Source organism: Carassius gibelio, chromosome B7 (genome assembly GCF_023724105.1).
Source record: "Carassius gibelio isolate Cgi1373 ecotype wild population from Czech Republic chromosome B7, carGib1.2-hapl.c, whole genome shotgun sequence".
NCBI classification, from domain to species: domain Eukaryota; kingdom Metazoa; phylum Chordata; class Actinopteri; order Cypriniformes; family Cyprinidae; genus Carassius; species Carassius gibelio.
In genome coordinates this window covers 12484162-12510059 of record NC_068402.1, presented here as the reverse complement: position 1 = coordinate 12510059, position 25898 = coordinate 12484162, and the positions used below count along the sequence as shown (strand labels likewise).

Here is a 25898-nt window from a genome sequence, read left to right as displayed (position 1 = left end):
ATGGCTGGAATCTGCAGAGCTGCGGCCCTGAGGTCATTGATAAAGAACACACTGCTCACCAGCAAGAGCTTGAAGCTTGCAGCCTGGGTCAGCCTGTTCCCATCACACAAACATACATACACACACGGGACAGAGAAACCTCCAATCAAAAGCACTGGACAGAAAGAAGAGGAATCGGGTGAAGTCTCCAAAAGGCAGAGTTTAATACATCAAGATCAGATCTCTACCTTCTCCAAGCTGAGGAGCTCTTTTCGCAGGCCGTGAGCAGAGGGGCTGCGGGTCTCATGTTGCCATTCGATGACATCATGGACAGGAAGAGTAGAGTTTGTTCCCTGTGTGAAAGGCTAAAGGGCACGGCGCTAAAGCAGACATTCTTGCACGCCGCTGGCAGCCCTCCGGCACCGTAAGCCGTAGTTAAACCGTTCGTGAACACAATGGATCATTTGTGAACACACTTTGCCAAACAAAAGGGCACAATTCATGAGAGTGGGAATGACTTTGGCTACTCTGTTGTGCGTGCTTTGTGTCTGCTTGCATTGTAGTCATACAGTATCTTGAGGTACTCCAGGCCATAGAACATTCCCAGTGAGTGACATCATCACACTCGTGAATGTGGTGAGATGAGATCTTCATCTCATGCCTAAAAAATTGATGTTGCAGCTATGCCTCTGTTATCACGAACATAGCTTTATCTTATTGACTAAAAAACTAATTCACATAGGTATGGAAGCCCTTTTTTGTAGCAATTTCAGAAAGTATTTACTATCACCATTTGATCAGTTTGATGCATCCTTGCTGAATACATTTAACCTTTTAAAAAAAATTATAATAATAAAACATAAAACCTTTTAAAGGTAGTATACAGTATAAAGTTTTAGTTGGAGTTAAAGGTTTTCATTACCAAAAATAAAATGTCAAAAAAAAAAAAAAAAAAAATTATAAATAAAATAAAATCTGGAACTTCTAGAGACAGAAGCAGTTTCTTCCCACAGGCCATTTCACTACTGAACTGTTAATTGACTCCCAAGACCCCCCCCCCCCCACAACAGTGCATTATTAACACTGTTAAAATGTTCATAATCTTTAAATATATTTTGGAATATTTCTATTCTGGTCTTCTTTGATATATATTTTCATGTTGAATTTGTGTGTGTACACTGAAGCTATATTACTTAGAAAAAAGAATTGTTTATGCAAGCACACTTGGCAATAAAGCTCTTCTGACCTGATCTAAATATGTGTACATTGGTTAAAAAAAAAGTAAAAGCACAAAAAAAAGTGACCTCACTGTGGGCATGAAAATGCTTGAAAGCTTGCAAAGTGAGAGAGTCAATGGTGACGGCCACTGCTTTAATACAGTGCAAGGTCACATCAAGAGGAGGTCAGATTTTCTTTGATTCTCCATTTTCCTCCATTTCAGAGGGAACGACAGGACACCTCCATCTGGGTCATTCTAACATTATTTCTACTTTGCTGACTTTCCCAATCCAGGACTCACAGTTTGTTTCCTTGACCTTGTGAGTTGCTGCGACCCTGTGTTTTATGTGTGTGTGATTGAGGTCCCTTGAATAAAAGCGCTTCCTGTCACAACACTCTCCTCCCCTCAGAGAACAACCACATACACACAACACACATACCAGCATATATATGTATAACAAATAGCAGTACATTCTTTCCTCCAGGCTGAAAAAAGAGCTGGAAACAGAGAAACTTCCTTTTATGGCACAGGGCCGGGGTGGATCTGTCCTGGCGGGTTAAAAGGTTTTAGGGAAGACTTTTCCCATATTCCTCCTCTGCGTCTTACACACACACACAAACCAACACACAGAGCAGTGCACAGATGCTTCTCCAGCACTTGATCATTAAGGAATGCACCAACTGTTGGAGATAATGCGGTGCCAGCTCCCATTCAGCTCCACTCTGCCTCCCTTGAGAGTGGCCGCTCCCTCGCTCCTACACACACACACACACACACACACTACAGCTGGAATGTGCCGAAGCTGTCCTCCACACATTTTTACCTGAGAGAAGTGAAGAATGTCCAGCATTTGCGGATGATGGACACTGAAAACAACCTGTCCGCTACGGTCTGAGGCTATACGACTCTTCCTGGGTTTTCATGCGAGGATACTTTAGGCAAACAAGCAGTTAATGAGACAGACGTCTGGGTTTTTTCAAAGTACCCTTATAAAGCTAGAACATTTGAAAGGAATTTAGATTAATAATAAGGGGATATTTTTTGCACAATTTCCCAAGTTGCATTCCATCTTCTCCGGAGAGAGCACTAATGCCAATGGAAACACTGCTTAACATCTGGATAATACTTAAATGTCGTACTAACATATTACCGATGTAAAGAAACCAAAGTGGACCATTCATTTTGAAAAATCAAACAAAGCTTCAGCCACATCCATTCATCTCTCAGCGCTGCTGCTACTTCAAATGAGAAACGCAGCACAGCCCATTGAACAAGGTACATTTCCTTCCCACATTTGCATTCGGATTTCAAAATACAAAGAGTTCAGAGACAGTCTGACATTTATAGACTCTGAAAACTGAGGAGGAAGTGGGGAAAAGACTTGTACTTGTCTGGAAAGGCCTGTCAGAGGCCTAGAACGAGCAGATAAATAAAGCAAGCACTGACTTTATTGTCGTTATCCCACGAGGGCCCCAAAAATCTCCTCTTGCCCTCTTCCCCTCCGCTCGGATAAAGCGTGGCGTGGCTCGAGGGAAACCAATTCAGCCCAGATGAGATTGGAATGAAAACAATAACCTTTATCTGTATCCTTTTTGCATTTTCCCAAGGTTCCCCCATCTCAACAGACGGCTTAGCCCAGGCCACATTGGACCCCTTGCCTGTCCCACTGATATGACATAGCCTGGGCACTGGGGAGAGGGCTTGGAGGACAACCCACTGATCTAAACCCTTCAGGGAACTAATTCTAAGAGACGAGAAGAAAAGACAATGCAAAGAGAGAAACCCAGAGACTTGTGTCTCGGAGTGGGTGTTGACTTAGCGTCACCCATCCGCACACTCAGGAGACCATCCTTGTCAAAACACCAGGATTAGAAGGAAGCTGAAAAAGTAGCATGTCACAATCCTTTTCTGGCCTGATAAAGCCAAAGTCACTAGTCTATGAAACTGGCATTATAGTTGTGAAGTCAGAGAGACTCACTGATCTCAGACATAAGAAGTGATGTACCCACCTTGACATACTAATGGTCGATCTACACCTGCACTCATCTACAATCTGATCTCGACAGCTCGGTTTGCTGCCAGAGATATCTTACTCTTCTTCACAAAGCAGCTCAATTAATACACCTACAGCAAAGATCTGCTGACATGATTATGCCGATGGTCTTAAACAGACGAAAAGGAAGAGCAGCAGCACTCATAAATCTCAGCAAAGATTCAGGAATTGTGTTGAGTGTAAATAGTTTTTATCACCAGATGAAACACAGAGCCAAAACTGTATGTCTAACAGAAACCACTAAACCGTGAACAGTGAAACACTAAACACAGGTAACATGAGGCTCTTGCAATATTATTGTATATAAAGATATTTTTAATTTAAGCCATTTTAAATTGTAATAATATTTTCTGTATTTTTGAAAAAAAAAATCCATTCTTGGCGAGCAGACTTATTTAAAAAACATTTAAAAAATCAACCCTAAACATTTGAATAGTAGTATATATTATATACTACTATATTATTTTAAATTATATGATTTTAAAATAAAATACATTAATATATGCTGCTTGCACCAGCATTGTATTTTGAAATGTTTTACAATTATGTAAAGTAATAAATGCTGAAATAATGTACACAGGTGAAAAGAAAAAAAGATTTCATGTTGAAGCCAAAAAGTGGCCAGAAGATCACACTAATTCCTCTAGTCTAACTCCCTTAAACTTCCAAGCAAAATGAATGTAATGTAGTTCTGTAGAAACCGACTTCAGTTACTGTCATTAATGACCTCCACGGCTGTGTATGTGGGATAGAGCTGTGTCATGCCCCTAAAGATGCAGTTGTGCCGAGCAGAGAGGGTGTACCCCCATCCCGACGAGTCCTGCCCTGTGGCAGACAGCCAGAACATCTGCCAGCACCCCCAGGTCTCACACCGCCACTGTAATCCCCACCACAGGAAGCTGCTCTTCCCCCAATCAATCCTTACACTTGAGAGACGAGAGATAGCGAGAGAGAGAAAGAGAGAGAGCAAGAGAGCGAGACTCTCTCCTGAAACACTCCACTTCACAGTACACACATCATTACAGCTGTCCTCAGTCAACTGCCCTATCGTCCCTGTGCAGTCTATTGTCAATTGTCCACAAAGTACTGCATCCTTAATCTGACTTTCAATGAAGTGTGGCTACAATGCATTATGCTTCTTCCTCTCAACAAACCTAAAAAATCATCACTCTTTTGCTCTCAGAGGAAGAAGGAGATAAATCTCCACCTTCGGCCCAGCACACGAGCGGCCCCGCTCCTCAGGGAAAACTGGGAATTGCCAAATCGATGATCAACTGACAATGACGTTATAAATTTCCCAGGCTTTCTTCTGAACGCACCCTCTGATGATGGAGAAAGTAGAGGAACCGCTCCCAGTCCGAACAAAAATGAGAGAGAGGAACGAGGAAGAAGGCTCAAGCGAGGAAGAGGTATTATGGTTCCACTTGAAGCCACCCAGGTTGAAGGGCGCTCTCACTGCAAGTGTCGCAGTTAGGTTAATAATTATCCTTTAAGCACTCTCATTTCTAATAATGTTATGAGAGAAAAGGCTTGAGCGAAAAAGAGTAGTCGTCAAGCAGTCAAGGTCAAGAGAATATCGAGAGTTTTGTCCAATTTAGAGGGGAAAACAAGTTATTCCAAGCATTCTCCTTGGCTCCTGCTGGAAAAACACTGTCCCCCCTCTAAAATCACATCTCAAGGCTTCTCTTGCACTGGATTTGTTTCTTACAATAGAGATGCTGCAGTCAAAAGAAAACCAAAAACGCCCTCTTTCTTTTTCTATTTCTCTCCATCCTTAGAAAAACAAACTGGAGTCACAAGCTATATGCGCACACACACACACACAAGCTCGCCCGCGAACGCAAGCGTGCACAGAACACTGAGGGAAAATCTTCTGAATGTCTTAATCACAGAGCCACTAAAACAAGACTCCATCATCACACAAAATAAAAGTATAATAATTACAAGAGGCAGACAGGAAAGTGAAACGGCATAAGAAAACATGTTTTGTCGTTCCCGTCGTTAGTTCCAGAGACAACAGCTGTTAGCTGGGGCGGCGGCGGCGAATGCTCCTGAAGTCTCCATAATCACGCCGTTATTGAAGTGAGGACAAAAAGGGCACTAATTGCAAGGGAGCAATCTAAACGTAATAGGTTACACACCCAGGCGACGACGCACAATGCTAGCAGCTAAAAAGAAGAGTCGGGTAGAAAAAAAAAAAAAAAAATCCACAAAAATCACGACAGAGAGAAAACACGCACGCACACGCGCACAACACTGTATAACAGTAGCGTTTCCCTCATTTTCTGCCAATTACCTTCTTTCCCTGTCAACAGTTTTAATAACCTCGATCATTTTCACAAGCCCCTTTTTTTCTTTTTTCAATGTTTTTTTTTTTTGCTTCGGTTAAATAATTTTGGTTCTTTAATATGCAAATGCACCCATTGGCATGCATGGGTGAAGAGGCTTCAGCTCCTTGAGATGTGTCAGTATATTGTCGAGCACCTGCACCTCGGGGAAGGCTTGATTTAATTGACACCTAATACTATTCATTATTCCACTTAGTGAGCATCTCTGCTAGTCACCTGTAGGCTGCTCGAACACCACGCTGCCATTTCCTCTTGTCGACAGCTGCTGTAAATAGACTGACTAACCTTAGAAAATCTTTTATTTCCTTTTAGTATTATTAGTTATTTATTGCTTCTACTACTTATATTAATATTAAAAACAACAACAACAGCAATAATACCAGTACTAAATTAAAATTAAGTTAAATTAAAATAAATGTATGCATTTAGCAGACGTTTTTATCCAAAGCGACTTACATTGCATTCAGGCTAACAATTTTCTCTTAACGTGTTCCCTGGGATTCGAACCCAGTACTACTAATAAGGATAATATTCATGGTAAATATTGCAATTTTAAAATATTATATTTGCATAATATTATATTATCTTTCATATATTTATATCTTTTACTCCACTATTCTTCAAAAAAGTTTTTGGTGTTTTTTTCTAGGCTGGATTGTAATTACGAAGAAACCGACTGTGCTATAAAAAGACACATGTTAGAAATAGCACATGGCTGTAGGATCATTGTCTTTATTTGGCAGACCTGAGGTGCTAATCTCAGCGCTGACCCCATCGTCCCGGCAATCGCACGATTTCTGACCTATCTCAACAGGACACGTGTCTATCAAGCACATATGAATTAACCACTCCCAAGAGGCTTCACCTCTTGAGCAGGGCGGCACACGACCTCTTCTTCAATCCATTTTACTGCAGGACTCGGCACTAATCAGGGTTGAATTATTAAAGTGAGCAGCCACCGATGATCAATTCATGCTTGCAAAACCTTCCACGACAGGGCACTTCTTCAACACTAATGACACAAGAGAAATTCCATCGGACAATGAAAGACGTACAGGGAAATAAATCATGCTGATTTGTAATGTGAATGGAGAGATAAAGTTGAAATATGTGAAAAAGAAGAAATAAAGAGTTCAAGTTCAATCAAAGCTGTGGATAAAAAAGTATTTTCGAGGCATGTTTGAGCTAGGAAGACACTCTGCCAGGAACCCTCACCCTCAGAAGGAGAGGGATTCTGGGCACCAAATACAAGAAGAAAACTGAATAATAAATGTTGGTGAAGACAGCAAGACACTAGCAGAGGGTCAGCATCTTCTGAAGTCAAGCCTTCCAAATGAAAACTTGGGCAGGCGATTAAAACACACCCCTGGAGCCTCCCTTCCCCAAAACGAGGAGGAGAACGAGACAAAATTAAAGCAAAGTTGAAAGAGAGATTTCTAGAGAGAGAAGTACAACTCAAGGATCCTACAGATTGAGAAGAGGAGGGAGATATTAGGAGGGAGGAAAGGGAGGGGGCCCAAGATGCGGTTGGGTGGGGGTTGATCCAATCAGAACTTAGTGTGGAGAGATCAGGAGCCAAGATAAGCCCATACTCCGAGCCCCCAAAACTGCAATCTCCTCTTAAGCTGGAGAGTGGCAGCTGGCAGAACAGCTGGTGAATAGGATTAATGTCAGAAGAATGAAATAAAACTCAACATATGTCCGAGCCTGAGGTGTTGGGACTGCGCGTGATTGTGCCCCGATGGATGCCATGTGTGCAGCTGGAAGGAGCAGCGCCGGAGCTCGGCTGCGCTGCCTTCCCCACAAGGTCACTTTTAAGAAAACTAGGACCATTTAATGCTTGGATAGCAAAATGAACTTTCTCTCCCCTGTCCTCTTTAGCCTCCTCTCAGGCTGAGTGAACCCTCAGAGGCGGCCCATCCCGACTGCTCCGCTCCTGCCTGCTGCTGCTGCTGCTGCTGCTGCTCTTTACGGTTTACTCACAACAAGAAACATCTTCAGCACACAGACAGGAAAAAAAAACTTAATTCAGTCAAACAACTCAACAATTTTCCTTTTTGAATCAAAATCCAACTCTCAAAAACAAAACAAAGATCCTCCTTATGAAAACCAACCCACATAAATATAGATAAACATTTCTCTTTATTCATTTGAGAGGGTCTGCTTAATATAATAATAATAACTGTTGGTACTACTGCTATTTTATTATGGGCTGAAAAATGAAAAACATTTTCTCAGGACTGTCTCTCATTTAGGACATACAGTACACTTTAGACAAAAAATAAACTCTTATATTTAATAACTTAGTATGTCGCCTGTTTGTTTCCCATCTTGTCCCTTGACTATTGTGTTAATCTTTGTTTTTTATTAATATTTGTATTAGTGTATTTATTTTCTGCCAACCCAAATAAATTCCTCATCCATTTTTACAACCTTATGTAGCTTCTCAAGTGTTGGGATTTTGTGCACAAAACTATAATTAATGTTTCTTTATTTTCTTTCTTTCTTTCTTTCTTTCTTTCTTTCTTTCTTTTAAAAAAATAAATAAATAAATTACACAAAGGCTGCATCTTATGAAATCATCTTGAAATACTGCTGACAGGCTTGAGTGCATGTGAAGGTACAAAATAAGAACAGATATGCAGATTTAATCTTAATTTATAAATTCCATTTCATGTCGGTAATCATTAGAGCCCACATACTGTAATAAATTATAATAATTTCACACAAGAATTAAATTACCGGGTACCTTGCAGAGGAGCCATTTTTATGCTGGCTACCCTGCAATCTAACTGTCAGATATAAACCCTTCTGCTAATCAATGCTTCAAAACATTCACTTTTATTCCTCTATGTTGAATTAATACAAATGTGTGAATAATGTCGCTTACTGTGATCATTTCAGCTCAGAGCGATTTAGTAAATTAATGGGTGCTGGGGACAAAAAGAAACTGATAGGATCCACATGAATAGATTAAAATTTGCTGTGAAGCCAACTGTCTTGAGTTGTCACTTAAACTTTATTTCATCTTAAATGCCGGAGCAACTTGGACGTGCTTGAGGGGTTCTCCCCACAATATACGGCGAGTTAAAACGTGCCGTCAAAAAGATGATGTGCTGGTAAGATTCAAATAGAAGACATTTCAAGCAGAAAAACAGTACGGCTCGGTTTATATGCACGCTTTGGGCAAGTAAATGACGTAAAAGTGTTTCTTGAAGTCTTAATGTTTAAGAAAAATATTAAAATAGCTTTCAAATTGATGATCTTTAGCAAACTAGGCATGTGTTAAAAGGAACTAGTGTTTTACAGCCACGAGTGAACTGTTTTACAGTAATAAACAGTGGTGTATCAGTGCATGAGGGCATTAAAAAGTGCAAGTTAAAAGGAGGCTTCTTCGTTCTTTGTAAAACTCACTTGACTAATTAAGGAAGCATATTTTTTGCCGCTGCCACTGACATTGTCCTCTTTTATGAGGCAACAATTAAAAATGTTTATGGTCCCGTGCAGCGCACTCTGTTTACCCGCATGTCAGAGTTCAGTGCTCGCGCACACGGGCCCAAAATTTCACTATTTTTAGCCGCCGACCTCCGTTCTCTCGCACACACACACACGCTACCGTGTAACTGCACACTCTTACTACTTCACAGACCACCAGTGACTGGCGAGTTCAGACCACACAGCTGCACACGGCAATACAATACGCCTGTGGAGTACCATTGAACAACACAGACATGATCTATCTACTTCAGGGCTTGTGAGTGAAGTTTTAAGTGGATGAAATGTAGTTTCTTTGTCTGTTGATATCTGAGCAGATAGAATGAGAGGTTGTGACGACACAGAGCAGTTACCAGAAACCATTCTTCAAAAGGTTAGGGATTTCAATTCTTCGCGAGTCTGCTTGCCATCTACAGCTATAACACACTCAATGTCCCATTGTTTCCTGCATGGTTCTGCAACAATGGCCACCGTATTTTCTTTCGGATCGACCCGTTTCTTTTTCTCGCTGCTGTGGGGTCATATCCACCGCAACATGCTGTGAGAACACGGAAAACGCAGCCGTTTCACATGGAGCTGAGCTCATTTCCTCATCACCTCTCAAGAATGGGAAAAAGAAAGTGTATGAGAGACAAAAAATATATTTGGGGGAAAATATATGCCATGCAACCCCTCCCAACTCCCCTCTGAGGAGACGCCATCCTCTGGCAGGGCACTCTGGGAAATTAAAGGAGTGAGAAAAGTGTACCTCGCTACCCAAATCACAAATTGCAGTAGATGGAATTTTACAAAAAAAAAAAAAAAAAAACCTTTTCCCACCCGGCTAAAACCATTAATTAGAATTAAAACTCATAACTTCAAGCTATCATTGGAACTTCATGACATGTAATGGATGACAGGGACCTAAAACGTATTAACCACTCGACCTACACAGACTTAAAATTATATGGGGGCCACTCCCAATGAGAGATGGCGTTCAGCGAATAATTACAATGATCCGAGCCGCAGCGTTCGCCGAGCAATAAAACATGTTTCTATCTGTTTTTTCTGACATCCCATCTCATCCCATGGCACCTTATTGAGCAAGAGAGAGAAAGACACAAGGAGACCGATAAATCATAAACGTTTTGTCATGTCCAACATATCGGGTGGATGTGTACTGTTCATCTTTTAGTTCATTAAATTTAAAAAAATGTATATTTAAATGTTGTTCCAACTCATTTTCTATGATTTTCTGTACTTTTGTTCATAAAATGAATGTCAAATGTCCAAAACATCACTGGCCCGCACTGATGATTATGCTGTGGACAGGAGAAGCAGATAAAATGAAGTCATACGGGTGAATAAATGACAGAATTAGAATATTTTGGGTGAACTATCGCTATAATCTGTGTGTGTACAGGAGGACTTGTGTTAGCTGTTGTGTCTGTGAATTTCAGGAAGGGTGGTGGTATTAGCAACTAGATGGAGCTGACGTAGCTGGGTCTTATAAAACAAGTCTTGCTATGTGGCCTGAAATCATTAGCTGGGCGCACCGGCCCGTCTGTGGCTACGGTGTGAGTTACATTGACACTATTTTGATCCTAGTCAGATGACAGCGGCTCTTTTGTCCAGTTATGTGCAGTCAATGCCTGGGAACTGAGCACGAGGCGGGTGGTGGTGATCTCACACTCATATAGCGCAAATGCACACACGCTTTACAGGTTAAGTCCAGCTCATCTCCTTCTGACCGCTTTTAATCTACATAAAGGGTCCAGCGCTTTCCACCAGCAGCATTCAGCTGTGCAGTGACAGATTTAAGGCTAATTAATGGGGTGGTCCTCTTTTCTCAGGCATCAGCATTTTGTTTTTCTCACTGTGCTAATCCAAATACCAAGAGGGGAACATAAAGATGCTTGCTCATTAAAACCACTCCATTCCAGTACTGCTTTACACATATACCACTATTCCAACACCGCTGTTAAACAAGAGCAGGACTCATCGCTGTCCTTGTCGACACGGTTACTTGTCACTTCATTAAAAAAAAGAAGATGAAGCTATATGGCAAGATTTATATATTTATTTATTTTCTTAGAAAATTGTCATAGTAAATAAAAGTAACAGAACACCAAAAATATTGTGTTCAAAATTGAGAAGAAATGATTTAAACCCTTATTTGCAAAACTGTCTAGATATTCTTTCAGACCATGGCACATTTAGGGATCATAATAAATGAAAAAAAATTATATTTGCACAATATGCAAAGAATGAGAATTTAGAATTTTGGCTAAATTTTAAATACATGTTTAATACATTTATTGAAATCTTAGAAACAAAATACAAAATAATCCCTTCAACCCCTTTAAATATTTATTTAGGGATCATATATTATTTACTATAATCCCTAAAATCAGTGCAGTGTTATTATAAATACTACTTTTATGAAGTATATGAAGTGTAAAAAAAAAAGTCTCATTCACGGCTCAGGAGACGTACCTATGGTGTGAGAGGGCGGACAAATGGAGCTCTGTTCGGGAGCCCTGGCTGTGATTTGTCTCCCTGAAACACCCGTTTCCTCCTATCAGGAGAGCCCCAGCTCAATGACAGAGACCGGCACAATGGGAGCGTTGTGCTTGGTCCCACACAAGAGGGACAGAGTCAACAGCTGAGCTCGAGAGAGAAGATGGCTCCTGGAATGCTCCACAGCAGTTGCTACTGTTGACTAATGGGAATCTGAGAACAGGGAAGGTGATACGGACACAGAGAATGGCACAGTGAGGCAGAAGCAGCTGCTTGTTTTGTCATCTGAAAGAGGAGCACTCTATTTGGAGCATGGACAGAGTTTTGGAGGTCCGCACTAGGCAGTCAGGAGGGGAACGATTTGTCCCTCCTGTCACAAGCTCCTCTGAGAAGCGTGTTTGTGTTATGGATGTTTGATATGAAGCCTACAGGCAGCGGAGGGTTTTGATAGGGATTGAACAGAGCTGCCAGAGTCTGTTTGTATCAGTCTATCTTCTTTTTTTTTGGTGCTGAAGGCTTGTCAGTAGCACAGCTTTCTCTCTGAGGGGAAACACAGGAGTCGTCGGAGCTATCATTTTTGTCAAAGTCCAGAGAGTGGCAGGATGCCCGCAACATAAAAAAATAAATAAAAAATCAATTTAACGTCTGCCTCGCAGGGTGACAAGAGAGTTGACTGGCAAGAAGCAGAGAGCAGGGAGACAAGCTTTTGATCATGTGTCTTAACAAGCAATTCCAGCTCATGTCTGCTCAACCCCAGCAGATTTACATTACCTATTCAAACAAAAGTGATGGGCCAGATCTTGCTCTTTACTGAGCTACCAACTCACCCGCATACACTAGCTTACCTGCCAACTCTGGAGATCCACACATCACTCTGAAGAGTAACTAACATATTTTGACGTGTACGAAAACATTTGGATTAATCAAACCCATGCTGTTTCATTCAGACAAGCGGCTCAGTTAAAGGTAGAGGGAAGCGTGCAAGAGGTGAGAAAACTTCCAACGATTGATGTTTGGCCCTGTGTACTCTGCCCAAGGGACTGGTGGACTGACATAACAGAGCGATGGAACGTTGTGTTTGAAGCACGCTTCCAGATCTGAGGTTTGATCAGAACACTAGCCAAGAAATTAAAAAGGTCGACCTCATTGAGCATGCACCAAGCCTAGGTCCAGTGGCACGTATCATTACAACAAAGATGGTTATTAATTAGATGGAAAAGAAATCAAAAGTAGATGACAGGGCAGCCGGAGAGCAAAGCTAGACCCTCTGCTATTTCAACAAGAACACTTTCAAGAGGGTCATAAAAACGCAACCAAAATGGCATGCGGTAAAACAGCTTTCTGCACTCAATTCTCCCGCTGCCCAAACCCATCAATCTCCTGATCTCGATGGGGAAAAGATATTGGGCTGGATGTTAAAGAAAAGAGAAAAAAGACTGATTTCAGTTAGAAATGTATAAATACAGGGGAGGGGGTGGGTTCCTAAAAATGCCTTCGCTAACATACTTCAACAGAAGAATGAGTGCCTCAAAAGAGATTCTGAGGACAGATAGCCCCCATAGAGCAAATAAGGAAGGTAACACACACACACACACACACACACAGCTGTTATTCAAATGCACACCGGTGCTCACCTGCAGCTGAAATGGCTAAGGTCCGCGAGGCGGGAGGGCTCTGGAAATATCCCCCTGCCCCAGAGATCAGGCTTTATGTGGGATGGAGGCAATGAAGAATCTGCCCCCCTGCTAAACTCATTAACTCTGACTCAATACACAAAGCTCCAGGTGTATAGAGCTGTCCGCTAGCCTCGCCTCTCCTCTGCCCCCTCAGAGGTCTCAGGGTTACCACCCCAGAGAAAGCCCTCATCCATGCCAAATTAGCAACTGTTCCTGTTGTCACCCGGGTCACTCCTGCCAGTGTAATTCACTCGTTCTCAGAAAGCGCCTTGTCTACACCTGTTGGCTCTGACATATTTCTAAACGCGTCTAACAACTTTGCCCTTTCACTTTTACATGGAAAAATAGGTGCAAGGGTGCATGGGGTTGAGCAACTGTGGAGCAACGCTGACACAAGAGGCCCAGAAAGAGCAAGTTTCAATGCTTTTATGAGGGAATTTGTCTTATAACTATTCTATGAGGACTATGGAAACATTACATAACAAGCTATCCTGGCAAAAAAAAAAGCTGATATTTTATAAACAAAATAAAATGCATCATTTAAAACCGATAGTTTTCGTGTGTGGTCTGCAGCAGTGCACACAGACTAGACATCAAGGAGGAATTACAAGCTGCATGGATGGTCTATTTTTCAGCCACCAAAATGAACCCCTGCCACCAAACTGCCTGAAAAAATGTAATGCTGGCATTCAGACGAACAGGGCTCTAAGCGTGGATTAGCAGCTAACAAGCTATTACCAGCAGCCATGGCCAATCCTGCCAATACAAGACTGCTGACTAAGTTGGCAGAGCCATTGGCTCAATGGTGCCCAAACTAGAGCAGTAGGCAGCGTGCCTTCTTGACTAGGTGCGGATGCTTCTTTATAGATCTTTCCAACTGCTGGAAGTGATGTGGGAATGTTGAAGTGCAAAGAAAATCTGGGATGCACCAATATGAAAATTCTGCTCACTAAAGATAGGCCAATATTTATTTTTCTGTTATCGCTTATCGCAAATTAAATAAACAAATAAATAAATAAAATCATGCTTCATCAATCCCAGATAACTGCTGAGTAAGTCGGTGAGAGAGAATGGCCTGTGTCTAAGCATGCAGCTCAATGTACAAATCAGATATTTGGAGCGTTAAACTGCAAACAAATCAATTCAAGGTTGAATAAGAGTGAGTGAGGTTCATCCAAATAGAGGTCAAAGAACCACCCCACTAAAAAAGGAGTGTATATAAAAGAGCCGGAAGTTTACCACATAATTGCAACAATGAGAACAACCAACCCAGTGAAGGATTCATACATCAAATTTCATTCCTTAAGTACATCTCATAAAAAGGACCTGAATTACTTGTGAATCCCAGACAAGGCCACCTTCAATCATTATAATGGACACACATTTTTTCTCTTGTCCTGTTTATTTTACTTTCTTTTTATTTAGATTTTTCCTCTATAATTAAACTATCAACAAGCACCAGAGAGCTCTCTATGAATAATGTTTTACAATACCAGTTACAGAAAAATCCCAAGACCTCCTCGGTGGATGAGGTGGTTTGTGTAGTGCTTTTACAGCAAAGGTGACTATTCAGCTTAATGCAGTCCTCTAGGCAGGATATTTTCATTCATTAGAGCGGTCACAATCACTTAAGGCACTTTAAGGATTGTGAGGACAGATGGAGATGACAGTCCAGTTTCACTGACTTGCGGTATGGTTCTAATAGGTCTGATTGAATTTGAGAGGGGTTGACTCTTAGGGCCCTGGTGCACATTCAATTAAGCGTGTGTAAAGACGGGTATGAAATACAGCATGCTCCTATAGGAATGCATCCTTTCAAGTATGTCCTATGTATGCTACTTGACTGAAATCAAAAGACACTGTTTTACGAACAAAGCATTATGCTTCACTGCAGTATGTGCTGCCCACACAACATTTTCAAAGCTTATGATCCAAAGCGATCACAAAAGCCAAGGTTTGTTGAAAGGATGGAAGAAGGTTACATTTCTGCTTGGCAATGGCATTAATTTAAAAGTAAGCTCAAACAAAGAACAAAAGCAGCAATAGATTCATCTTCTGCTACTGCAAGTTTGTACATTTCGACCTGCAGATTAGAGGTTGTTAATGTTAAAGCAAATTTGAGGAGATTATTATTACTAGTTATTGATATATATTTCATCATGTTTCATTATTTCTTGTCGTTTCGTTGTGGGGTTAAAAACTACCACACTTTCCTACTATGTAGTATAAAAACATCATTATAACAAATGCGCAGTAAGTGAACAATATTTGAATGACGAGTTACTATCCATCAAATACAGTAAACGATGTCGGATGCACTTCTAATTTGACCTTAAACCAGTTAGCCAAGCAAGCTAATGAAAGGTTACAGTTGTTCTTTAATAAGAGACTAAGATGAGTGATATTTATAGCTCATCCATTCTTTGCTTCTCATAACAGAACGACATGCTTTGTCGTTAAGACAACACATGGCTCTCGCAATTGCTTTCGGAGTCACGCAAGGGGTTAATCCTGACATTTGAGGTACTGCGGGCTTGAAGATTCCCCTTACAGCTGCACCAAACTGAGACGTCCTCAAGGACGCAGAAGCGCACCATTCCAGCATCTCGTCACTAACGTATTGAACTCTGCATGCCTCTCATCTCTCTCGAGCTTAGGAACTAATTTCTGTGCAACGGGGGAGATTGTGGTGTGAGGCGTGGAGGCATGAGGTCGGCTCTGTCTCCATTATTAAGGGCAGATTAACACAGCTGTACACTAGAAGTGAAGCACCCTCTCCTGTCTGCACTAAACATACGGGCCTTCAGGATTATGAGCTGCACTTGACCATTTAAATTACTGCAGCAACCGGCCATACCAGCTGGGGCTCATTAGCATAGCACACGAGTACACACAGGTCTGAGGGCACATCTTTAAAAAAAAATACCTTACTAGAAACAAAAGAAGGAACCTATGAGGGCACAAGCCCTTCACACTATCTCTAGTCAATATTAAGCTGGAGAGGTGAGAAAAAAAAAGGAGGGAAAAAAAATAACATCAAAAGATAATTTTTTTCTATTTATTTTTTTGTTAAATGTTATACAGCGGGTCACTTTAAGTGGTATTTCCAAAATTGCATTTTGTTTAATACGGCACCTTAATTGACAGACAGGCAAATTATAGGTGGGAATATTTTTAGAGAAAAAAAAAATCTTAAATCAGTTCACAGAAATGTAGATTGCTGTTAAATTATTTCATCACACCGCCCCCAAAAAAATTAAGCTCCTTTATGATAATGGATGGCCTGTCATGATTTTCTATATCAATTATGAATATGAAAATATTCATGACTGACAGTCTCTCACTCATTTTTTATTTAATTTGTCCTATTTTCTTATTCAAAATATTTCTCTAACCCTTGGCGATAATGAAACCGACCATAAACAAATACGATTCAATTAATATGAAGACCTTCACAGAACGGGAGAGGGGAAAAAAAAGTGAAAAAAAATATTTTAACTGAATTATGGCCTAATTTATTCTTCTGATCAAGTGTTCGGGCTAAGAGCTCCCTAGATGCTTAAATGAGACTGGTATCTCCCCAAGGAGCAATCCTGTCTAAGTGTGTGTGTGCGTGTGTGTGTGTGTGTGTGTGTGTGTGTGTGTAATATTTGATTGTATAGGTTTCTGCTTTACACTAATTACGAGGAGAGGAACCGTTTCAGCAACTCTTTCCAGTATTTGCTTTTCGGTCGTTCTCCCAGAGGACTCGCTCCACTGCGGCATGATCTGCATCAAACTATTCATTAAAATTACTTTAAAATAAATAAAACAAAATAAGAAATTGTATCAATTAACTACATATTCCTTTCAGCCACAGGACTGGAGTTTTACTTGCTGCAGAAACTACAACTTAAATGTGCCCGCATGCATAAATCCTTCATATAACAATATTCTTACACTATACATATGTATTTCATATCATTTTATATCATTCAAATTGAATTGCCAAATCCTTGGATACTTCTGGGCCCTAAACACATGGAAGAAAAAAGCCTTCTTGGAGCTATTTGAGTTGGTCTGTAGATGAATTTTGCGGCATGAATGCTGTCGTCTGTACTGAAGAATAAAAAGGTAATGTTCCTGGCGTCAGGTCGTGGCGTGTGTTTTATGGTCTGAGAGTTTGGTTTGGCATCGTTCGGAGACCACACTTAAGCTGAGGGGTAGTGCCACCCACTCTTTGTCACACTGGACTCGGTTCAGAACAAACTGGAAAACATAGCCACGTCAGTCCTCCCAGGTTAAAAGACTGCATGTGTGTGTGTGTGTGTGTGTGTGTACGGTGGGAGAAAAGAGATGGATTATGTCGAAGGAGAAAGAATACAGAATTATACAGAAGGAGAGAAGGCGAACGAGGAAAACAGAGTGACTGAGGAGATCGACGCACGCCAAAAAACGCTTCTCACTAAGAGGAAAAGAACATTTGCTCACATACACGTAAATTCCTAAATCTGGACACGCACAAACATGCTGGAACCTTCCATACCGTCTTGCTCTGTCTTTGTCATCTCCTCTAGCTTCTTCTGTTTCAGTGTGTCCACCACATCGGCCAGGCTTCCTTTGCGGCGCTCTGGCGTTCCGAAGGCTGAACTGCTCAGCAGGTCGCCACGCTCCCTGGCCCCCTCCTCTGGCTTGTGTGGAGAGGTAGAGTTATTCCGGAAGGAGTATAAGGAACATACTTTATTGCTGTCCGATTCCTGCAGGAGAACACAAAGGAGTTTGAGAAGACTGAGGTTTTTTTTTAACTTTTTTTCTTTATGTCATAAGAAACTGTCAGAACTGTCAGGGTACGAAAAAGAGAGCAATTTAATCACATTTAAAATGTAAAAACTCTTTAAAAATTTGCAACGTGCTAAAGACGTACCATTTATATTAGAGAAAGTGAGTTTAGGATTACAGAGCAGATAAATGGTGTTTAACAACTCTTTTCTCTTCACAATTGTCATTGCTGTAATTCCTTCGCAAAGGTTACGAGTGCGTGTTTGAGCCGAGCTCGAGCGCGGTGTAATTTGTTGGTTCTCAAGTGGGTGGCTGTTCTTCGCGGAACCCTCCAGGCCATCGTAAATCTGGCCCCTGTCTCAAGCTGCTGTTGTTTTGCGGTCCCACCTGTGTGTGGTTTAGTGGTTAACTGGGCTTCTGTCTGCAGCTGATAGTTCAGTGTTCCCCGAGCGACTGCACAGAGAGGGAAAACAGAACGAAAGGGAGAAGCGATCTGTTTGTCTGATCCTACACTGGGCTCAGTAAGTCTACACACTACCGAGTGATTGTACAAATAAAGTGCAAAAGCACATCAGCGAGTGGAGTGGGAGTACTGACAGAAAAGAGTTTGGCGTAGTATTGCTCCATCAATGAGAGAAAAACTGGCAGGTGTATGTTTTGGAGAGCAGGGCACAGACGGGCATTAGGGCAGTGTGATTATGTGGCAGCGACACATGGAATGAAATCCCACAAATCAGCTGGCATAGATTGAAGGCTCTGCTAACACAAGAATGAAGTCAAATTTACAGATGAGATTCCTAGAATATCTCAATTGTTTTGTACAAGAAAACAAAAGTAAAAGAGAGCAAGTAAAAAGTAAAAAAAAAAAGTCTGCCAAGGTCAGTCATTTATATGTATTTTAACATATACGATCAAATTATTCAACGACCAAATTGAAAAAGAAATAAAGAGAGGAAAATAATTTTTGAGGCAGAAAAGGCCCCCCATAGTAACATCTAAAACAAACTGATATCTAAATGAAACATAACTGGAAAAATGTACTAAGTCTCCTGATCTATGAATGAGAAATACAATTTCTGTACACAAATACAAATTCTGTACAAATGAACTGAGCAAAACAATTTTCTGCAAGGCACACAAATATGGCATTGCTTACAGACAGGCAACATTAGGATTACCATGAGACAATTCTCTCTCTTACTTAGACTCTGTACAAATATTTTATTTAATGTCTCTACACTTATATTGACATACCAGATCTTAATGCATGATATAGTATACTAAGAGTTTACATATGCTTCACATTACATTTACAGTCGTTTTTATATAAAGTATAGTGAAGTATTTATCAGGTGAGTGCTGAAGCGAACTCCACTGAAGCAAAAAGCCTCACTCAACAACAGGATGTCCTGCTCCTGTGAAGACAAGCGAGCGTGAATGCATTGCTCACTGCAAATCAAACAAGCAGCTGCTCTTGAACATCAAATGAGCACAATTAACTTTTCATATGCTTTCCCTCATTATATCAAGAGGAAACCCAGAGATCATCCCGCGCATATCCAACCACAGCAGTGCGGTAACAGTTCTTTGAAATGCCTTTCTAATTACACCAATCACAAAAGCTCTCTGTAATCTAATTAGGAATCAGCACCTGAGCAGTGCTAAAGCCTTCTGCATTTACATGTGAGGATCTGTATTGTTTTTTTTTGTTTTTTTTGATGTTTTTATTTGTCTGAAAACCTGTTTAATGAAAAAAAAAAAAACAATTATCTTAGATCAACAGTAGATTGAATCTGATTGCTAAGGCCTGGTTCACACGGGACGATTTTAAAATTGTCGGCCGATTTTCCAAACCTGAGAGACCCCACACACGGCGATAAAAAATCACGGGTCTAACAGTTTTGGTCGTTCCGTGTGTGGTGTGCAGCCACACGGCAATATCAACACATCACACACGAACCGATTTGACTCCCGAGCATTCCCAGGTCAGACGGGAAATCTCGCAAAATCCCTCGAGATCAAACGTGACTTTAGAGTAAACAATCATGGCTGACGAAGAGGATGCAGTGGCCATAGTTTGTTCTTTGTTTTTAACGGAAAAAAAAACACAAGAAAAACAAGAAAAAAAGATGGTCAAAGAGGTGGAGACAACGCGAGCATGGACTATACTTGCTATATCATGATATGGAGATAAGTTGTTGTTTTATCTCATAGAAATGTTGTTACGTACTACACAGATTAATGGGCTGAATCGGGGCTAAAATCGGCCCAATTATCCTGCCGTGTGAACCAGCCTTAAGAAATATTTGAGATTTCAAAGAAAAACTGATTTTTTTTTTTCTTATGGGTGCAATAGTGCATCTTTCTGTCTCTCACATACATTTGATGATGTCACATGTTGTGATGTTCCCACCAATGGAATGCAAACAAATTAGATAAAGAAAAGGCAAAGCGCCTCTCATGACAGCAAAATTTTTAGGCTAATTAAAGTGGGGTCTGGATGCTGTCGGGCCAGGGGAGTCCAGACCTCGGGGGCCGATCGGAGTCACCTAGCTCTGGGCCAGCAGCAGCAGCAGAGGGAGGGTTTATGGAGAGTTCCCTTTTACAAGCATCGAACAATAAGTGGCTGTCAGTCTCCCGTCTGGGCTCTATGCCTTATGGTCTAGAGAGACCACCACGGAGGAGGGGGTGGCTCCCTCAACTCCATCGAATTCCCACTCCTAGTCCCGCTTTCTCATTGTCCCTTTATTTATAGATTCATAAAACCGCTTTGACGTGAAATGCAATTCAATACGTTGTTCTCCTGCACTTTTACAGTGTGAGGGATCTCCAGGCACTTGTGGGGGACTTAAACTTCAAAGCCGAGTCCTTGGCAAATCGCAAAGTCTTAAGTCTTCATTCAAAAGCGTTCCGGAGAGGCCTGCTCTGTTCTAGCTGTGTCCTTGGGTTGAGGATTCCTCTCTACAGGGGTACAGAGTGCATGTATGTGGCTGTTTTGAGAGAATAGATGTGGGATACGTCTGGAGGTTTACTCCATGTTGTGTTAATGCTGTAAGGCTGTGTCGCAAATGGAAAATATCTGTCAAGTTCTAGACGAATCATCTCGACCAGACAGTTCTCATTCTCTGAATCCTGCCAACCATATTTAATAATGCAATCTTTCATCTACAGCTCATTAGAAAGTTAAAAACACACATAGCCTGTGTTAGCACAGGTAAATGAGCTATGAAACACTGGCAGTGGGGCTCACCATGCGCTGCTGGGCTGACATCAGGCTGTCCCAGTCGGACTCGGGCGGCACACTGCTGCTGATTGGCTGGAGCTCCTCCAGGGGAGGTTTGTTGTGGAGCAGATTGTGCAGGGGCAGCTGAGGGTTAACTAGTGACTCTGAGTTCTCCTCTTTCTCCCAGGACATGCGCTCCTGATTCATTCCATCCTCGCCTCCGTCAGGGGTCGAGGCGAACGGAGAGGTGGCTTGCTTGGAAGACATGATTCTGCTGAGAGAAGAGCAGAGAAGACATGTTAGTCCCAAAACAGTCGAACTTCCAATGGAGTCTTGCAAATGTCAGACAGGAAATGCTAGATCTCAGCTTCCATTCTGTATGAGCTCCATCACATCACATATATATGAACTTGGCTGCTGTTCTGAGCCTCTGTGCCACATCTAACCCCACGATTGGACCAGTATCAGAGCTGGGGAGATCCTATCAATGGCTCTGAGATCAGTGCGGGAGAAACAACATGCACTGGGGTCCCTCTTAATCCTTTGTTTAATGTAAATGGACGTGCTGAGCTACGGCTGGAGAGCTGCCTGAGGCAGGCCCAATCCCCCCCACCCCACGCCTGATTACCGCGCTAAGAGGGTTACCATACCATATAACATGCTCTCATTAAAGCGCTAACTCTGCCACCAACCACAAAAAGAGCGCTGACGCTGAGACGCTGACACTTAATGGGATTTTGATCATTACGTTCATATTGAGTCTATAAATGTGCCATTTTCCTTCGTTTTGTTGTAATTGTGCTTTTCTGCTTTTGCAATTGTACATAAGGATTAATGCGAGTAGGCTGCTGTGACCGCTGTGAGGTAACTTTGCAAAGATTTATAGCGAATTTCCAATTCACAGAATAGGGTTGGTAAATTCATTTGTTTCAAACAAAAGTCATCATGTCATACAGCGTAAAACTCAACGAAGTTTCTTTTATCCACACCCACAAACTCAACTTTTCAGTGCAAAAGTATGTCTCCAGGAAATTTAAAATTGGACTATAGTGAAAATAAAATAAAACATAATAATAATAAAAAATACTCTAAAACTACTGCTAAGGAAAAACTTAACCTGCTAATTGAATTAAGCGCTTGATTTAAATACTTAATCAAAAGGCTGCAACTGATATGGTGAGTTGAGAATGGGCCAAAGCACAACTTTCCGACCGGCCTTTAAATTGACTGTACTGAGACAGTAATTTACACTAGACAAGCCAGCAATCATAACATCATGAACAATGACATACACACGACCGTCTGCTGACCACAGGGTTTCAGACTCATTGTTTTGAGCCTGAAACATCCAGGATCTATGAGAGGCTTGGCAGAGATAGCCAAAACGCTGTCGCTAGCCACATTAGCCTGGACAAAGGGTATGGGCGTTCTAGGTCAAGGGCTGCAGGTGAGCTAATGTCCTTCCACTGCCCACTGAGACTAAGGGGAGATGAGAGAGAGGCAGGCTGGGTAATGAAGGAAGCTCAATGTGCCTCCAGAACTCCATCTCCCAGTCCTGCCAAGTATTCCAGCATGTGGCTCATCGTGGGACGAAAACAAATTTGACACCGGGAGAGATTATTTTAACACCAAACTGCGAGTTAATCTGTTCAGGTGCGTGCAGCGGCTGTGCACTTCGGCGAATGAGGGATGTGTGGGTTGCAACGGGCTGTCAGGCCCAATTGCACTCAGGCCCTTTAAAGTATGACTACTTCATTTGAAGACGTGCCATCAGTTTGCACACATGGCTGAGCACTTAAGCCTCACACTCTCGATATGAATTGTTTAATACAGTTCGGAAAGTGAGCTTTAAACAAATAATAAAAAAAAACTACTCAAGCTGCTACTGTCTCACGCTAGCTTCTGTATTAATAACTGTTATGCTTACCAAAAAAAAAATAATAATAACACAAACACATCCGCAAAGTCCTAGAAGAGCTCTGTGGCAGCTAACAGAAGTGGACAATGGAAGTCAATGGAAGTCAATGGAAGTTAATCAAGCGGGATATCGCAGCTGTGCAAACAAGCTAAGTCTGTTAGTTAGCGCAGAGGAAGGCACCGGAGACCCAGACCGCTCCGCGCCCCTATTTTCTTTAGTGAGACTGAGGCCTCAATTTTAATCAGCCAATAAATTGTTTCCTGTAATTATATCAAACAGAAAGTGATCTCTAAAATTGTAGAGCGTTAATTGAAAATCAAATTTAAGAGCAAAGTTCGGAGCGTGCGGAAGGGGTGTGCCACGGCTAGACGAGAAGAAAAGGCGTGCTTTTGAGAGGCCGAGACATTCTGCTTCTATTTTTTATTCATGGATCCAAAGAGCTGGAGCTTCCAGCACAACAACCCCCACCTTCGTCTTCAATGGACTGCGAGCGAAACAAAGCACTTCTTTTGTATTACACAGTAAATCAAGTGGTATTATTTTACCTCTAAAATATTCAGCCTCTCAAGCCTTTCCCTCCAGTCTCCAGCCATCAGTCAAACTGCTGAGGCATGATAGCGAGAGTGAGAGGGGCTGACTCTATCCTTCAGTAACATGTGTCTACAGCAATTTTACTCCAAAACGCAACAGATCTGAGCCAGGGCCCCGTAACTGTATTTGTCAGTTGGAGTTAATAATTCATTAGGAGAGCTGGGAGGGCAGCTCAGCCCCTGAGTGCCGGGTTCATGAATTTTGCCCCTCAATCCCTCCCAACCATAACACCCACTGCCCCACTCACATCCACCCGGCTAATCTGCACCCACGGCTGAGAACGGAACAATGCGGCTGCCGTTTAGCTGGAATAAAGGCCTGATTCCTGCACTTCAAAATCACTTAATTCCTTCCTACGAGCCATAAAACAAAAACCTGCTTCGGTTCTACAGTATGTGGCGTTTGACAGAGGAGGGGAAATAGCCTTGACGGCATCATATTTCATCAAATTAAACGCTGTTTTACACTCACGGAACAGTCCAGCGAGCCACCGCAGCGCTTCCTTTTATTCTTATTAATAATTCAATCTGTTTCTCCAGTAAATAAGTCCGATCTGTTGGCCTTTGTGCATATTAAGCAGAGAATATATCAGCGAAGCCAGAGCGGCCTCATATGAATTCCTGTCAGCCCTCTCCCGCTCAGGCCTGATTACACAATAACAATGGACGGCTAACAAACCAAACCAATCAATAAGTGTAGGGCAGCGCAGCCTGTCTTTTGGCAGTCCGAGGGAGAGAGAAAGGCCCCATATATAGCTGACAATATTGTGATACGTTTATGAGGATTAGGAGTTAAGTTCTCGGCATGAGTTCTCATGTAGCCTGGAATGCTTCGACTCATGAATTGTTGCCACTGCTAACGTTTCATCACGCACTGACCTCTGTTTAATTGGTTAGTGGCATTAGAAAACACCCTGAGCTGGTGTTCCTCAGGGGGTCTCATGACTGGAGGGGCCATGTGTCTTGGGATATCCGCTTTCGCCCCTCTCAATCGGTAGAAGCCCCCCGCTCCTCTGTCTCTGCCGTGTCTTTCTGTTGCCCTTTTATAGACAATGGCGATAAGTAACTCCTGAGCTATGGTGTCACTGTTGCTCCTTTCCCTTCGGTCACCCCACACCCCTTCAAAACCACAGGCCTTTGCAGAACCCCTAAATCACCAGCCACTCCTGAAAGGAAATATTAGAAGGCCACCACCCAGACCTATATGAAGAGAAATAATCAAATAAAAGAGGGTAAAACAAGAGAGCCATTGTTGAAGGAGCTAACGATGGGTGAGCAGAAAAATGGCAAAAGCTGCTTTATGACAGGGCTTCAAGTTTCCATGGGTAACGGCACACACACACACAGACACACACGCACGCACACGCTCGCACAACCAAGTACGCATGTGTGAGTTAACATACACACATGCTAATAACAAAAAACAGGCTAATAAGAAACATAAAGGTAGGACAGAGAAAGTTGTAGCAATGTAAAACTTTGCTATTAAAAACTTTTCCAACAAGAGTTTAAAAGGCTGATCATAAATCTGAAACCAAACACTCAGTTATTCAAAGTGTAACAGGAAGCATTTGAGTCTGGAAGGAAATCCGTAAAAATACAGAAGAAACAAGCAACTCTGTATTGTGTAATATTCCTGTGGCAAGGTTTATAATAACATGCAACACTACTACAGAAACAAACAACACTAACAAAAAAATATATAGTAATAACCCATTCAAAATTTTAAATACACCCTGACAATTTCTGAAAACTGATGATTTATGTTCAGAATTTTTCTTAACAACAGCAGCTGCTGCAGCCATAAAGGCTGGTGAGCATTCAGTTACGCAACACAGAAGTCACTGATACTTATTTTTCAAACAACAGTACAATGCTAAACATAGAATGAATATAATAATCTCCCTCACTGATACTAAACATGACTGTAGAGATTGTACACACATGACCGGGTGTCCCACAGAGAGTGAGAACAAGAGTGTGAGACATACAGTGGCATGAGTTCGCATATGTCTCTTTGTGTGAGCGTCTCACTGACAGCAATTCACACAGGTGACGGCACAGACTCTCAAGGTCTTCACCTCCTATAATCAACCCTCTGTCACCTGTGAAACCTGGGCTGGAAAATTATCATCCCTGC

General features: G+C 41.8%; 2 protein-coding genes across 6 annotated transcripts in view; both read right to left on the bottom strand.

Annotated features, from left to right (window-relative positions):
* Window positions 1–25898, bottom strand: part of LOC127962727 (transcription factor SOX-6) — a 103652-nt gene that overhangs the window by 75387 nt on the left and 2367 nt on the right. For all 5 annotated transcript variants that reach the window (XM_052562394.1, XM_052562390.1, XM_052562391.1 and 2 more), the window contains exons 2-3: window positions 21278–21524; window positions 17795–18005 (exon numbers count right to left, since the gene is read on the bottom strand). In XM_052562394.1, the coding sequence (XP_052418354.1) occupies window positions 17795–18005; window positions 21278–21524 (458 nt within the window). The remainder of the gene's footprint in view (window positions 1–17794; window positions 18006–21277; window positions 21525–25898) is intronic.
* Window positions 21376–25898, bottom strand: part of plekha7b (pleckstrin homology domain containing, family A member 7b) — a 144606-nt gene continuing 140083 nt past the window's right edge. The window contains exon 31 of the mRNA XM_052562386.1: window positions 21376–21521. The gene's annotated coding sequence lies outside the window, so the exon portion shown is untranslated. The remainder of the gene's footprint in view (window positions 21522–25898) is intronic.